The 17,544-nt window shown below is 29.9% G+C and overlaps 2 protein-coding genes across 4 annotated transcripts; both read right to left on the bottom strand.

The window, feature by feature from the left end:
- Nucleotides 1–6,650: 6,650 nt before the first annotated feature.
- On the bottom strand, nt 6,651–12,471 carry LOC124946078 (receptor-like protein 19). Of its 3 annotated transcripts, XM_047486640.1 has the most exons (9): nt 12,350–12,471; nt 10,598–10,681; nt 10,380–10,512; nt 10,234–10,302; nt 10,060–10,131; nt 9,881–9,952; nt 9,537–9,790; nt 8,048–8,115; nt 6,651–6,784 (listed from the first exon to the last, which is right to left on the bottom strand). In XM_047486640.1, the coding sequence occupies exons 4-8, from the start codon at nt 10,251–10,253 to the stop codon at nt 8,057–8,059; spliced, it is 477 nt and encodes a 158-aa protein (XP_047342596.1). In that variant the 5' UTR covers nt 10,254–10,302; nt 10,380–10,512; nt 10,598–10,681; nt 12,350–12,471; the 3' UTR covers nt 6,651–6,784; nt 8,048–8,056. The 3 variants fall into 3 exon arrangements, with proteins under 3 accessions (XP_047342596.1, XP_047342597.1, XP_047342595.1); XM_047486641.1 differs by lacking the exons at nt 6,651–6,784; nt 8,048–8,115 and adding an exon at nt 8,799–8,923; XM_047486639.1 differs by lacking the exons at nt 6,651–6,784; nt 8,048–8,115 and adding an exon at nt 8,945–9,210.
- A 4,602-nt stretch (nt 12,472–17,073) lies between these two features.
- LOC124909639 (keratin, type I cytoskeletal 9-like) lies at nt 17,074–17,544 on the bottom strand. Its single transcript, XM_047450302.1, has one exon. It carries the CDS (start codon nt 17,542–17,544, stop codon nt 17,074–17,076), a length of 471 nt encoding a protein of 156 aa, XP_047306258.1.

Raw genomic sequence — 17,544 nt, 5'->3', positions numbered from 1 at the left:
TTAATGATCTAGGTCATTACCGTACCATCTACTATTCTCCACCGTGTTACCTCTTTTGGATATTCAGACTTCTTAAAAGTAACGTCGATAAATCCAAATTTAACTTAGGCATAAGTCAAGCCGTATGTTCGTGCTCCACTCGAAATAGTTAGTTATGGTAATGATCTTTGATGTAAGAATGATTGACTCTCCTTTATACAAATAGAGATAATAATGTGATCATGTTCTTTTCAACATCTGAAAGTTTAGATCAAGAATCAATAGCATAGAGAGATAAAAATGAGATAATAATAACAAATAGATAAAGATTAGAGAATAAGAAACAAATTGTTTTATTGATCAGGTAAAAAACTATTAATATAAATAACTTGTCTTAAAATATTTCCCATATTAAAATAAAGAAAAAAAGCTCACTTAGACGTATATATTTGTACAACTATCTCATTTAAACGTATGTATTAATAAAATTTCATTTAAACATAAATACTATCAAAAATTGGCTTATTTAGCCTTTTTTTAATAATCTAAATTAATTTTTATTTTTAAATTTATATATTTATTAATTAAATATTAATATATTTTCTCTCTTCTTCTTTTACATTAACTAAACTAGGTAATTTATTTTATTCTTATTTTTTAATTAATTTTATATTAGTTTCTGTTTTTTATTTCATTTTCCAGTTTTTATTTCTCACAATTCTTAAATTCTCATTTTTTTTAAAAAAAATTAGCAACTTATTTATGAATTTTATGTTTTATTGTAATATTTTTTTGAAGAATTTCTTTCTTATTTAATTTAATATGAACAAAAATGAAATTAATAATTTTTTTATTTAATTTTTAATTAATTTATTTTGTGTTAAAGAATTTTTATTGTTAAAAGTATAATTCATTGTTATATTTGGGAACAAAAATAATTAATAATTAATGTTAATATAAGAAAAAAACATAAAAAAGAAGAAAAAAATATAAAGTTAAAATAATTAATAATGAATGCTCATATATATATATATATATATAAAATAAAAATAAAAATAAAATAATCAATAATAATTATCATATAAAAATAATAAAAAAATTATGAAAAAAAAGATTGTTCATTTATTAATGAAAAAGAATGAGAAAGAAAAAATATATTAATATTTAATTAATAAATATATAAATTAAAAATAAAAATTAACCATGATGAATTACTTAAAAAAGCTAAATGAAATTTTATTAGTACATATACTTATTTACATAAGTGTACATAAACTTTTTCTCTAAAATAAAACTATTATATTATATTTATATTTTATACATTTGTTGTAATAACTTTAACTATATTTAATAATTAAATTAAACTTTTTTTAGACATAAATAATAGATTTTATTAAGAATATAAGCACTTATCTCAATAGAGCTTTACTCTCCATCTAACCAAAGGCTTTGGCCATGCGACTGTGCCCTCGCCATCGCGAGGGATTCCGAGAGTGTTGGCGGCTGTGTGCTCGCGAGGGCTTCCGAGAGTGTTGGCGATTGTGTGCTCGCGATCGCGAGGGCTTCCGAGAGTGTTAGCAGGTCCGGACAGAAGGTAATGCAACCAATGCAAGGCCCCCAAATTTTAAATTCTTAATATATATTATTATTAATTATATATTATAAAATATATATTTTTCCGTATAATATTATAATTATTTCCTTATATTACGCTAATTTTCTCCTCTATTATATAATATTATATTTATTTCTTTATAATATGATAACTTTTTCCCTATATAAAATTATATTTATTTTTTTATAATACGCTAACATTTTTTTAACACTCAATATTATATAATAATATATATTACTTATTTCTCTCTATATTATATATAATATATTAATATATTATTTTTTTCTCTATCCATATTATATATAATATAATAATATATTAAAATAATTTATCTATCCGTAATCCTTTTATATCACTAATTATAATTATCTTTTATATCACTAAACCTAATTTTATTATAGCCGTTTTTTCATCTCTAATATTTTATCATAAATTTAACCCTAACCTACTTGTGAAAATATAGGTTAAATTTTAATACTTTTAAATTTATTTTTTTATTTGTTTTTAATCTTATATTTATCTTATAATCTCTTCTCATTTTAAAATATATATCATTTTTTTTAATTAATTTATAAAATAAGTGACCGTAAAGAGTAGAGAGAAAAATAATATTAATAATAATAATGTATATAAATTACCACCATAATATATAGTAGTAGCATGGGAGGTAAAGCGTAAATTTGTTAAGTGTAATTACGAACTAAATATTTAACCCGGGGGATTAATTGCCTTAGGGAGAGACACATAATTCAAATTTATTGTATAATATATTAATAATTTTTAAGATAGATGTCTTGAATTCAATTAGCATAATGTCCTTATGTTGCAATGGTAATAAAATTTATAAATTTAAGATAGATTTATATAATGTACATTTATAAATTTAAAATAAATAATACTCACATCTTTGTGGTTGTCATTGTTTTCAAGGTCTTCATTATTCTCTTCGTCGTCAACATTTATTGTCTGAACATGATGGTGCTTCAATGGTTAGGACAGCCTAGTGATTGTTTTCCTTTTTCATTCCTCGTTGTTTTCGTTATTTATAAAAAAAAATGATAACAAATTTAATAAGAAGACATTTATTTAACTTTCTTTCTCATCAACATCGACCTCTTCCTTTTCGACTTTTTACTCTCATTTCTCGGTTAATGAACAATATCATTTCTTACCTAATAAACCTCTCATATTACTAATCTTGTGACCTCACTTTTGTACTCAACTATCACAACAATACCAACATCTTTTACCATCATTTTTAGCAAATCAACCATCTCATCATAACACTAACCACTTTACTCTCACTTGTTCGGTAAACAAACAAATTCAGTCATATATTTAACGACAAATATTTTTTGTTCTCCAATGAACATCTCACTACTAATCTCGTGACTTTACTTCGAATATTTTGTACCTCAATCATCTCATGTCATACCGCAACTTCTTTACCCTCACTTCAGTAAACCAACCACTAATCATATTGACCTCTCATTTTGTGAACTCATTTTACACTTCAGTCAACCAACCATTTCATATCACTAACCTCTTTAGCCTCATTTCTTCAGTAAACCAACAAATTCATTCATATATTTAACGACAAATATTTTTTTGTTCTCCAATAAACATCTCACTACTAATCTCGTGACCTTATTTCTAGTATTTTGTACCTTATCCATCTCATATTATTACTGCAACCCCTTTACACTCACTTCAACAAACCAACCACCATTCCTATTGATCTTTCATCTCGTGAACTCACTTTTACACTCCGGTCAATTAATCCCAATGAGTTTCTTCGTCACATTACATCACACTTTCACACGCCTTTTATCTCTCGGCAAACCAACCATCAACCACCAATCTCAATTAACACTTTCACACGCCTATTTTATTTCTCGGCAAATCAACCACCAACCTGAATCGACATCTTGTCCCTTGTAAAGCTAACCACCAATTCCAATGCTACTGGTCTCTTATTCATCGTTAAACTAATTACCAATCTCAATCGACCTAGGGTTTTGACTTAGGCCTTTCATTTCTCAAATTTGCGACTATCATAATCATTGTCATTTTGGTCTTTATACTACCATTCTAAAAGACTTAGGTCTTTCATTCCCCCATCATGTCATTCGTCCACATATACCATCATACTTTTTCTTAAATTAGCATTAGGTGGGATTCAAATTATAGTCTCAAACATGAAATGTGAATAGTTTAATAGTTATACCACTTATAATTTTTTATTTTAATTTAAAATTATATATATATTGTTGTTAAGTTTTGACTAACCGAACCAACCACTAAAATCTCAATTGACCTCACATTTCGGTCAATCAACATCTCATTCAAATATATTTTTAACTATCAATCACAATCGGCCTCTAATATTGTGATCTTACGATCCTTTATTACTGATTTATTATCTTTCAATAAACCAACCATCAATCTCAATCTTACCAACCTTTATCCCTTTAGTAAACTAGCCACTAATTCCATTGACCTTTAATCTCGTGATCACATACTTTCCCATTCTTCTAATCCATCAACAAACCAACTACAAATCACAATTGACCTATAATCGCGTGAACTCGTTACTTTCACACGCCTCTTATCTCTCGTCAAATCAACCACCAATCATCAATAACTTCTTCATCTCATTACATCAAACTTTCACATGCCTCTTATCTCTCGGCAAACCAACCATTAACCATCAATCTCAATCACACTTTCATAAGCCTCTTTTATTTCTCGAAAAACCAACTACCGATCTTAATCAACCTCTTATCATTCGATAAACTAACCACCAATTACAATGTTACAAGCCTCTGATTGATCGGTAAACCAATTATTACCAATCGACATAGGGTTTAGACTTAGGCCTTTCATTTCTCAAATTCGCAACTACCATGATCATTGTCATTTTGTTTTTTATACTACCACTCTCAAGGACTTAGGTCGTTCATTCCCCATCACACTATCTGCCCACATATACCATCATACTTTCTCTTAAACTTGTATTAGGTGGGATTTGAACCCTACTCTCAAATATGAAATATAAACATTTTAATCGCTGATCACATATAATTGTTGGTTTTAATTTAAATATATATATATATATATTTTAGGTAAGTTTTTGACTAACCAAATTATAAGTATTTTTATACATAAATAAAAATAATAACTAAATTATCAAGAAAATATATTTTTATTTAGAGAGAAAAATAAAATTTTGGTATAAGAAAGAATATAATATATATATGATGAGAGAAAAAATAAAAATAAAAATAATTATGAGAGATAAAATATATATATATATATATATATATATATATATATATATGATAAGAAAGAAAATAAAATAAAAATAATTAATTAGAAAAGAGAAATTAATATATAATAAAATGAATATGAAAGATTATATTTTATATATATATAATAATAAAAAATTATTTAAATGAGATAAAAAAAATTATATTGAGAATATATATATATATATATATAATAAAAATAAATTATTTAAATGAGATAAAAAATATATATTGAGAATATATATATATATATATATATATATATATATATATATATATATATATATATATATATATATATATATATATATATATATGATAAGAGATAAAATAAAAATTAATTAAATAAAAGATATTTATGAGAGATAATGAATGGTGAATATATATATATATATATATATATATATATATATATATATATATATATATATATATATATATATATATATATATATATATATATATATATATATTTATTTATTTGAATGAGACGGTGATTTACAAAGTGGGAGGACATTAAAAAATAAATTTTTTATTCATAATTCATAATTTTATAATATTAATGAGAAAAATAATATATTTATAAAATATTAGTAATATATATATAAATATATGAAAAGAGAAAAATAAAAATAAAATTAGTTACGAGAGATAAAAGAAAATAGATAATAATATATATATATATATAATAATAGAGAAAATAAATAAAAAATTAATTAAAAATGATGAAAGAGAATATATATATAATAAAAAAAATTAATTAAAAGAAATAAAGAAAATTATATATGGTGAGAAAAAAAAATTAATTAAAATTAAATTTAGGAAAGATATTAAATGCGGTAAAGGCCCTTTATCAAATCTCCAATCGTATCATTATTTATAGATTCTCCCCGAATTTTATTATTATTTTAGAAAAACACATTATATTGAATTCAAGTTCCTTAAATTTTTTTCATTTATCAACTTAATTTACTAACTTGGTGCTTTCTTCTTTCTTCATATATATATTATATATATATATATATATATAATATATATATATATATATATAATATATATATATATATATAATATATATATATATATATATATAATATATATATATATATATATATATATGACAAGTTGTGATTACAAAACCTTAATTCCACAAAATAAAATGACAAATATATATTAAAAAAAATGGTCCTCCTTCATACTAGTTTTCCACCCATCTCTAAATTCATTGCTTCTTTACCTGCAGCTGGAAGTTTGATCTTGAATTGATAAGATTATAGAGCTAAAATGGGAAAAAGTGAACACAAGTGCATGAAATTGCTTACCAGCAGCATTATTAGCTTCAGCCACGGCTTCAGCTTTTCTCTTGTTATGGTTCATAATGGCAAGAACTCCAACAACTATCCCAGCAATTAAAAAAACTGAACATAAAATACCAACAATTACATCCGTTTTTCTCTTTTTATTTGAACCTGTAGTGTAATCTTGCTGCTGATCATTATTTGGGATACCAAACGACGTATCACCAGTGTAATCTGACTGCTGATAATTATCTGGGTTATCTGCGATACCAAACTACGTAAATATTCACCAAGCCTTTTTATAAAAACTACTTTTTTACTTTGCCGGAAAATAAATTCTATTTGGCAAAAAATGTAATCAAAATTCTTTTTTGAATAACTTTTTTTCATCAAGTTTTCACACTTTTATTACCAAATACAAACAAAATCACTTTCACATTTTGCTAAATACCAGTTTCCAAAAAGGATAAGATCTTAGCATGAATTGCAATTAGAATTACCATAATTACTGTCAGTCACATCTACAACTGCTCGTGATACAGCAGAGACGTGGTCAGCATGAATGAGGCGAGGAAGCATCGAGCCTGCTGGATTAAAATATAGCAAGTTATAAACCACGTAAATAAATGAGTCATATATATAACGATAGAGGTCAATAGTAGTTTACCACAAGCTAATGCCAATAATAAGAGATAAAAAAATTGGATGTTGGCCATGACTGCAATATGCTGAGAATGGGAAGGATTTAAAGCTCCAACAATGTGTGCTTTAAATACAAATGAGATATAGAGATTGGCTTCAAATAGCTCATATTTCTTTCTACTCTTATAGGGTGAAGGGTAAACAATAAACAGTTGACTTTTGATAAACTCAGTCAATCAATTCTTGACCCAAAATAGATAATCAATCATCAATTTGCAAAGGCAATCAAACATGTACACCCCTAAGTGTTTTTTATGTGAAATTAATCTAGAGTGTAAGGCACAAATGTTAACAAAATTGCAAAGACATAATATAATATGTTTTGAGCACTTCCAAATTTTATATGCTTGTTAACAACTCAATTATTTCTTGAGCTGAAGAATAAAACAACTTATAACAGAATTAATATAAAATCTACTAAGTTAATGCCACATTGAATACATCAACTTACAATAAGGATCCTTATTGAACAATTTTCATACTAATCTAATTATCATAAAGAGCATTCTAAGTTTCCACAAGTTAATATGGATTGATATTATTTCTATTTTTTGCTTTTCAGCTTGGGTCCCTTCACAACGGCATACAGGACAACAATGATCCTATCAGATAATCTTTATAAGTACTGTATAGGAATACCAACACAATATGTAAATTTTTTCATGGTTAAGGTAAATGTGCGGAAGACTGTAGCCACTCATCCAGCTTAGTGAAGGTAGTCGTTCATCATCCGTTTGCTTTAGGACACAATGAATCAACAAATACAAGCTCACCATTTGCATTATTTCTTTGTGTCCAATTTACTAAATTGAGATAAAGAAAGGGATCATCATATAAATATGTCCTTCAAGAGTATAAACAAGGGCAGGAAAACTTGCTGAAAGATTCAACAAATTGGTTACGAAGTTGCTTACCTTCTCTGTGAACCGAATAAAGCTATTGAATATGTGGCAAAACAAGCATGCATTGGAGGACTAGATGGGACCCTATCCGGTTTTATTTTTGATGGTTTTTATTCTATGCTTTGCAATGATACAATTGACCCTTTAATATAATACTGATTGACGAGTATAAACAACAGTTTATTATGTATATTGTTTTTTAAAAAGTGAGCCAACATAAGAGGAATATGAAAAACAACTAACCGTAGTCATTCAAAAACTTCTTGCGCCGATCATAAGCATTAAGACCTTGAACATGAGCTTGGTATTGCCTGCAAATGTTGAAGAGTTCAGAAGGTTAATAGGTATATTAGATATCCAATGTATAAGTGTATGCTTGTAAGTTTAAATTTTGGAACATATACATGTTCTTCTAAGAATAATGGCTTATTTTATTTGGACTAAGAAGAACATGTATATCTTAGAGGGTGGTTCCACAACTAACTGTATCATCTGCAAGCTAGCATCATGTTCATGATCACTTCCTTAATTAGGTTATTTAAGGTATTAAAAGTCTTCAGACTTGACATCATCACTATTCCTAATTATAGTTAGCACTTAGAAGCTATATATCAACTTAATTTGCTACTGTCCTTTACTCAATTAATAGAATGTATTGTTTAACTGTTGTTTGGCTGTCCTTACAAAAAACAGAATAATAGAAATGTTCTATCATTTAAAAATAATGATAAATGTATAAGTTGAATGATTAAAAGAACAAATTGTAGCATAATCTCAAGCTTATTTTTAAATTTCTAAGAATAAAATATTGTAATTTGTAATGAATAAGAAGATTTTTTTCATCATAGATGATTTGATTTAGATATATAGAATATTGAAATTTCAATACAACTACAATATATTAACATTGACATAAATTAACTTTCAACTATTCATTTCTCATTATTTAATTAGTTGTTAATTCCAGATGAACTGTCATTTTCTTGAAGGATTTATGTAATGTAATGTCATTGTTATTTTTGTGGAATAGGGTGTTTGGGTCAGTTTCACACATCTCGACTGTTCCATTGAGGAGACTAGCATAAACCCCATGGTCGTATCCCAACTTCAATCAAAGTGCTGAAAATAAGAATTTAGCAGCATGATATTAAAATATATCGACTTTCATCACACTAATGTAAAATAATATTTGGTTCAATTGCGTATATAGAATAGAATGGAAGTCATTTCCTATACTTCTCTTTGTGGATTACACAAAGTAAAATAACAAATATGTGAGTAATACAATTTCCCAAACGAAAACAAGGTGTTTCCTTTTTATGAATCAACCGACTATGTATAAAACTTTTGCTCCTCCTTCATACTAGTTTCCTCCCTCTCCAAATTCATTGTTTCTTTCCCTGCAGCTACAAGTTTGTCCTTGAATAGCTAAGGCCTTTTTTGATCTTGGATTATTTGAATAACCAAATGATTATTTTCATACATGTAGATTATTGAAAATCAGGTTATTTGGAGCTATTTGGGTAAAAAAGCATCAATGATATATAGTGAAAGCATATTTTTTAATAAAAGTAGGATGTTTTGTTTGATGTTTGAATGACGTGATTAATTAAAAAATTGTTAACTGAATAGTAGGTTATTTGAAATTAATCTCAAATAGCCCACATCAAACAAGCTCTAAGATTACGAACTAAAACGGGAAAAGTGAACACACGTTCATAAAATTGCTTACCAGCATTATTAGCTTCAGCCACGGCTTCAGCTTTTCTCTTGGTATGGTTCTTAATGGCAAGAACTCCGGCAACTATCCCAGCAATCAGAAATACTGAACCTAAAATCCCAACAATTACGCCTGTTTTGTTCTTTTTATTCGCACCCGTGGTGTATAGCTGCTGATCATTATTTGGGATACCAATCGTCGTATCACTTGAGGGATTGTTGGTATTGCTCTTGCTGGATGTAGAAAGCTTAAGATTTCCGGATATACTGTGACACTAAAATCAAGAAAACGTGTTAAGTGTTATTTAAAACGTCTGTTAATGACAAAAAAATATTTGAGCATCTCATTAGACTTACTATGTAATCAAATTATTGTTGTTTGCGATTGAAGCTGGTATTGTTCCACTAAAATCATTGTTTGACAAATCCCTGAAGTGATAAAAAGGCAAAACCGGTTAAAAATCGTTTTTAGAATTTTTTGTTCAAAAAAGATGATCATTTACTACAAGTTGTCCTCTCCCTTTTGAACGACTCACAAAGTTGTAAGATTTGGTAAGGTGCCAAGAAAATCAGGAATAGGCCCAGTCCAACTGTTCAGACTGAAATCACTGCCACAGAAAATAGATAAATGTAAAGCTAATTTTGTAATTGCATCTTTTAAATCATAAAAAAAAAGAGATATAAATGCAATTTTAGAACAACTATCTAACATTGTCTCGAGGGCATCCATGGTGCTAAAATCCGGTAAAGAACCAGTGAAACCATCAGATTGAAGATTCCTGTATGTCCATTAAATCCAACTATATAAGGAAGAAAATAAGAAGAATTTATATCAACGAAGAGCAAGAAAACTCACAGTGCGGTTATGCGTGCTGGTGTATCATTAGAGCATTCAACCCAGCTCCATGGACTCAGCAGTCCAAAGCAAGGATCATCCGTAAATGATTGCAACAATGAGAATCTTCTTTGTAGCGTAGTCAAACCTTTCACTGAAATTTATACAAAAATTAACAAAAACATGTCACAAAATATAAGGAGAATCCACTACTTAGCATAAGTTCAAATGTGAATTACCATCATTACTGTCAGTCACATCCGCAATTGCTCGTGATACAGTATAGACATGGTTGGCATGAATGAGGCAAGGAAATGTCAAGCCTGTTGGATTAAAATATAATAAAGTTATAATTTACTGTGATGCATATGAAGACCTAAATGAGAATATGATCATTCAATTGCATATTATAAGGATCTACGTAAATAGTAGTTTACCATAAACTAATGCCAATAATAAGAGAAAGAAATTGACTGCTGCCCATGGCTGCAATAAGCTGAGAATGGGATAACTTTAAAGCTCCAACAATAGTGTGTGCTTTAAATACAAATGAGCTATAGAGATGTGCTTCAAATAACTCATAATTCTTTTTACTCTTCAAGTCAACAGACAAACAATTCCCCAAATAATGAAATGCTAGGTTATAGGGTGAATGGTAAACAATAAACATTGACTTTTAATGAACTCGGTCAATCAATTCTTCAAGATAATGAAATGTTAGGTTATAGGGAGAATATTTAACAATAAACATTGACTTTTGATGAACTCGTTCAATCAATTCTTGGTACAAAATAGATAATCAATTTGCAAGGCACTCAAACATGCGCACCCCCGAAGTATTTTTTTATGTGAAATAAATCTACAGTGTAAGGCACAAATGTTAACAAACTTGCAAAGATAATATAATATGTAAATCTAAAAGGATAAAAAAAGAAAATCAGCTAGTTTTGAACAATTCCAAATTTCAGATGCCTATTTGACAAGTCAATTATTTCTTGAGCATAAGAGTAAAACATTTCAAATTCATTAGTAGGAAAATGATCATAGCTATTTTCGACACATTTACTGTCATTAAAAGTTATTAGCGACCATATTTTATACCATTGTTAAAAGTAGGGACGACGATGAAAGACCTTTCTAGCAAAGCATAGGATTAGAACCCTTTCCAGGTTTAAAAGGTGTCGCTAAAGGTATGGGACGGGCAGCTTCGTTACAAAAAAAAGAAAAGAATGTTCCACTTCAAAATTGGCATTTATGAGACACTATACATAACACCTTGTTTTCTTTAAGACACCTGAGGAACAAGATATGTTGACTAAATGAACTTTTAGTCTTGACATGTACAAACTACATTTATCAGCAGAAAACAATAATAGATCATATAAATAAACTTGCAACAATGAAAGAAATTTCTTTATGAAAAATATACTCCAAATGTTTGTTTGTGAACATGAAAACTAACCATGTTAACATAGGTACTCATGTGAGTTAGCCAGTTTTGCCTTTGTGTATAAATAGTTCTACTTTAAAAAAAATTGCCTTTTGTCTATGAGTTGTTGGTTCTACACTTACCTACTACTTATCTCTTAGAACAAAGGTGTACACTTTTTTCTTTGAGCAAATAGCAAGTCAAAGGAAGCTAGCTGCATAATAAAATCTATATATATGAATGCAATTAGTTGCTGATTCCTTCACATCAGCATACAAAACAACAAATTATCTAATAAAACAATCTGTATGAGTACCATCTAGGCATACCAACACAGCAAACACAATTTTCATGATTAAGTTAAAATGTACGGAAGACTGTAGCCACCATTCCAGCTTAGTGAAGGTAGTCGTTCATCATCCGTTTGCTTTAGGACACAAATGAATCAACAAATGAGAGCTCACCATTTGCATAATTTCTTCGTGTCCAATTCAATAAATTGAGATAAAGTAAAAGAATCATGATATAAGAAACGTTAGCCAACATAAGAGAAACAGCTAACCGTGCTCATTCCAAAACTTCTTGCGCCGATCATAAGCATTAAGACCTCAAAGATTGCAGACGTTAGAGTCCTAAAAGAAGCCATTGTTTCCAAAACCCTAATCAATCGCCGTCTTGTACACTACACTCACTTACTTTCGTTTGAAACAAACAAAACCTTATATAGTCGTTAAATGAGAGCATAACCCTTTTTGTTAGGGATAATGTTTATATCCATCCCTGAACTATTAGTTAGGTCTAAATTTGCTCCTTAAGTAAATATTATTCCATTTTATTACCTTTATTTAAATTGAATATAGTTGAATTTATGTTTGAGAAAATGTATTAAAATCTTTATTTTCGAAAAATAAGATTGAGGTGATTCAAAATATATATTATTTTTGGATTTTAAACAAAAATGTGTTAAAAAATTCAGTTATATATACAATTATAATATCTAAATCAATTTATATTTCAATCATATTATGATTAAATTCAAATTTAATTTATTCAATTCCTAATTTAAATATGTATGAAAAATTCATTGATTCAAATTTCCAAGACAAATTCAGAAATCAAAGTTAAAATTTGTTTCAATTTAATGTAATAAATTAATACATATTATAAAACTTTATTTTTATACATAAATAATTAAAATAAATATATTTCGTCTAACATGATATTCATATTCGAAGACTAGATCGGAATATTTAAATTAAATAATTCATTTGCACTTACAATTTCTTATCCAAACGTCACATTTCTCATAATTATAACATTCTGACATTTCCATGGAAACGATCAATTCAAAAAATGTGTATTTTTAAGTATAATATTACTATTGAACATTTTTGAAAAATAAAACCTGCCCTAAAGGCCAATTGAAATCATTTTTTTTCTTCGTAAAAGTGTTATTTGCACAAAAAATAGCCCACTCATGATGTTCGGAGCATCGAAAATATTAAAAATTGACTCTAATATTTTTTTTAGAAAAATGCTCCAAAGACTTATTTTTAATTTTGGTGGGAAATTCAAATTTTCACGATCGTCTCTCTTTACCAGTGTCTAAGTTTGCTGAAGAACATGGCCAAATTATTCTTTAGTTAGTTACTCAAAATCCAGAATGTATCCATATTTTGCCCCGACTTCAAATGGCCACAGAGTCCTCTATTTTCATGTAAAAACTAATCATTAATCAAAATTTTAAAATTCAATGAAATTTGAAAACAATGGAGGCTGACAAATAAGATTCAAACTGACCACACTTCACTAATAAATTTATTCTTAAGGTTGTGGTTAATTCAAATAGTTGACTCAAGTTCGTGGTGCAATATAACACCTATACCTTTCAAATATCACCAACGTCAACCTCCTAGATTTAGTTTAAGAGTTCGAACTATTAAAAATAAAGTGATGCATGTTCATGTTCCATCCCAAGAGTTAATTTGAGAGAGCCTCCTTTACAACCAATTTAGGTATATAAAATCCTGTTAGATTATGGTGACTCATATGAGTTTTGATTGGGGCTGGACTTGCGATAATATAATATAATATAATATCCTAAATGTTTGATATTTGCTCCATTAGACCAAATTATGTGACCTATAAATATATGGTCTTAGTTAGAGTTTTATTCACATTATTCACACACACAAAATATTTGTCATAATTATTCTTCTCTTTTTAAGTTGTAATTTTCTACTTTAACCATAGTGAATTTTTCTTCCTCTACCCGTGATTTTTTCTTGTCTTGGATTTCCACGTAAATCTTGTATTATTTATCTTGTTTTATTAGTTGATATTTCATCTCTTTTTATCTTATTAGTTTCTAATTCATATCCTAGTTTTCAATAATTGGTATCAAAACTTTGAGCTTTTTTTGATTATGAGACTATATTTATTTTTGGAGATGTCAAGTATGAAGTACGACATTCCATTACTAGATTACAACACTAGATTTTCTTTATGGCAAATAAAGATGCTTAGATTGCTCACTCAGATGGATTTGGACGAAACTCTACTAAGGTTTGATAAAATGCCCAGTTCATGGACAACAGAAGAGAAAAAGAGAAAGGATCGTAAGTCATTGTCTCATATACATCTACATTTATCGAACAATATTTTACAAGATGTTCTGAAGGAGACGAGTGTTGTTGGGTTATGGATAAAGTTGGAACAACTATGTATGACAAAAAGTCTTACTAGTAAGCTACATCTAAAGTAGTAGTTATATTTTTATCGTATGTCAGAAGGTACGGTATGCCTGTTAAATTAAGTTAAAAAGGGAAAATACGGGAATTAAGATTAAAAGGGAAATCGTTAATTAAGTTAAATTAAGAAAAACAGTTTCATTGATTAAAATGAACTTAGGATAATTAAAATGAGCACACATAGTTTTTATGATGGCTTTGATGAAAAAATAAAACTAAGTTCAGTATTGTGTGTATGCGCAGGTAAAGTTGAAGACTCGCTGGCAGTAGAGTCACTCTAACAGTTGAGTTGCCATTAGTAGGGTTGCACCAACAATTGTGTTGCGCCAACAGCTGAGTAGTCCAATCAGCAGGGTTGCGCCCACAACTGTGTTGCGTCAACAGCTGAGTACACTATCAGCATGGTAGCTCATCAGTAGAGCTCGATATAAGTCAAGTTCCACGTTATCTTAATACGATAAAAACGTACTATATTCCATTCGTTTGCGCACTACCAAGTACGAACAAATATTCGATTACCAGGCGCACTATCTCGTACGCCACACACTAACTAATATTTGATTCTCAGGCGCACTACCCCGTACACCAGGCGTACGACAAATGTACCGCTGCCACGTATTAACAAAATAGATTTGACAGTTGCCATGTAGAAAATATAAAAAGGGCATCAAAGGACAACGACAAATATCTCCGTTCTTAAATCTATGGATTACAATCTGATAGGATCGGCATAATCGATAGAGACGGGGGTCTGGCTATTGATGACGACTTCGGAAAAACGATTTGATAGAAATCCTGTTAAGGATTTAAATCACTTTCTATTATGCGCAACCTCTTGCAAACTCTTAAACGATTCAAGTGTGGAAATGTTTGCTTGAGTTTGAAGCTAAGAACTAAGAATGAAAAGATGACCGAAAGAAACAACACAGCAGTTTGTTTATGGATGTTCGGAGTTAACTCTCCTACGTTACCCCTTCTTCCAACCACCGGAAGGATTCACTAAACTTTCAACGAATCAAATACAGTTGCACTACTAGCTCACTGTTGAACAGAACAGGCTCTATTCAACTTACAATATGAAGAATATCACTCAGCTAATACAATGCTTTGATTCTAACTCTCTTGATTAACACACAGTAAAAACAAGAAAGCAGCTGATAGTTAAGATAGAATAATCTGAGTATCAATAGATCGATGATTCTTCCGTTGTCTTTGAGAATCTTTAAATAGGAGTAGGTACCAACGATCGAATCTTCATAATGACACGTGGCGAGCTTCCATTGGAACGCCTCCATAGTACACATCAGACTCTAAGCACTAGGATTGTGGCCGTACCAATCTGGTAGTGCGTCAAATATTCTTCAAGGATATTCTTGCAAAAACAAGTAGTGAGAAGAATATTTACTTACGTGGCATTAATCAATTGGTTGCAACTGGCTGTCGTACTGATCTTCATAGGAAAGTGGAGCAGGAGTAGCGTACAACTAGTTGATCGTGGGTAGACGGGTGCTAGCTTCAAGAAACTACTTAAGCCTAGCAATAGACGTATTTCACTTAGACGACCTCGTCTAATGAAATTAGACGTCCCCGTCTAATGGCATCATCCACCTGGTCTAATAGAATTAGACTTCACGTCTAATTACAAATCACTTTAGACTAGTCTGAATGAGTTAGACTACACGTCTAACTTTCATTAGTTAGACTACACGTCTAACTTCTATTAGTTAGACTACACGTCTAACTCATATATCCCTTCAGACTAATCTGAAGGAGTTAGATTACACGTGTAACTCTCACTAGTTAGACTGCACGTCTAACGCCGCTAGTTAAACTGCACGTCTAACTTCGCTAGTTAGACTGCACGTCTAACTTTCATTTGTTAGACTGCACGTCTAACTTCCATTAGTTAGACTGCACGTCTAACACCGTTTAGTTAGACTGCACGTCTAACTCCGCTAGTTAGACTGCACGTCTAACTCCGCTAGTTAGACTGCACGTCTAACTCCGCTAGTTAGACTGCACGTCTAACTCCGCTAGTTAGACTGCACGTCTAACTTCCATTAGTTAGACTGCACGTCTAACACCGCTTAGTCAGACTGCACGTCTAACACCGCTTAGTCAGACTGCACGTCTAACACCGCTTAGTTAGACTGCACGTCTAACTTCGTGCATCTAAAGCCAAATCGGTCTAATGAATCTCATTAAGATCAAGTCTAATATAACTTTTTTTATACACCTGCACCAAAAACAATTAGACGCATAGATTGAGTTTTAACTATACATTCATCATCAAAATTCCAATAGTCAAACTACTTTGACACTCAGTCAAAATAATTTGACCAACAATTTTCCCCTTTTTGATGATGATGTTAAAACCTTTGCATAGATAACAAATTAAACATTCATCATATAAATAAGAAGTAAAACTTGTTCATCCATCTTACATAGAAACTTTTCAAAACCACCAATATTCATAAATCATGTTTTAGGAATCCAAAATCATAAATTAACATAAGAATAGTTTAAGGAGGAGAGATTATTGGCCTTCCCTTTTCACTCGAGGATCAATTGGATAGGTGAATCCTTCACCACTCATCCCTTCACCAGTTAGCAGGTTTTGGAACGGAGGAAGACCGCGTCCACCACGACCACTTCCACCAGTTCGCCCACCACGATTGCTACTAGTACTTCGGCTTCTGCGATCACCAGTACTTCGGCCTCTGTGATCACCGCCGCTTCGGCCTCCGCGATCACCGCTGCTTCGGCCTCCGCGATCACCGCCGCTTCGGCCTCCGCCTCTTTTAGTTGGCCTTGGGTTTTCATCATTGGTTGGCATTCGTTTAGATCTGGTGCCGGTTGTAGTACCGTCACCTCTTATATCTCTAATAGCTTCTCTCTGAGTGATGATATTTTGCTCTTTCTTAGCAGCTTTAGCATTCTCTTCAGCTTGAAATTTCCTTGCGATGGAGTCAACATACTCTAGTCTTTCAGCATCTATTCTTCTCAT

The sequence above is a fragment of the Impatiens glandulifera genome, chromosome 7 (assembly GCF_907164915.1).
Source record: "Impatiens glandulifera chromosome 7, dImpGla2.1, whole genome shotgun sequence".
Classification (NCBI taxonomy): domain Eukaryota; kingdom Viridiplantae; phylum Streptophyta; class Magnoliopsida; order Ericales; family Balsaminaceae; genus Impatiens; species Impatiens glandulifera.
The sequence above is the reverse complement of the archived record's forward strand: the minus strand, read 5'-3'. Positions and strand labels throughout refer to the sequence as shown.

Bases quoted from the DNA above. Each gene is read 5' to 3' on its own strand.
- LOC124909639 (XM_047450302.1), bottom strand. From the start codon at position 17,544: ATGAGAAGAATAGATGCTGAAAGACTAGAGTATGTTGACTCCATCGCA.
- LOC124946078 (XM_047486639.1), bottom strand. From the start codon at position 10,253: ATGGATGCCCTCGAGACAAT. The intron at 10,132-10,233 runs GTTAGATAGTTG...TTTCTGTGGCAG, and splicing joins ATGGATGCCCTCGAGACAAT to TGATTTCAGTCTGAACAGTT. The intron at 9,211-9,536 runs GTAAGCAATTTT...ACAAACTTGTAG, and splicing joins GGCTGAAGCTAATAATGCTG to CTGCAGGGAAAGAAACAATG.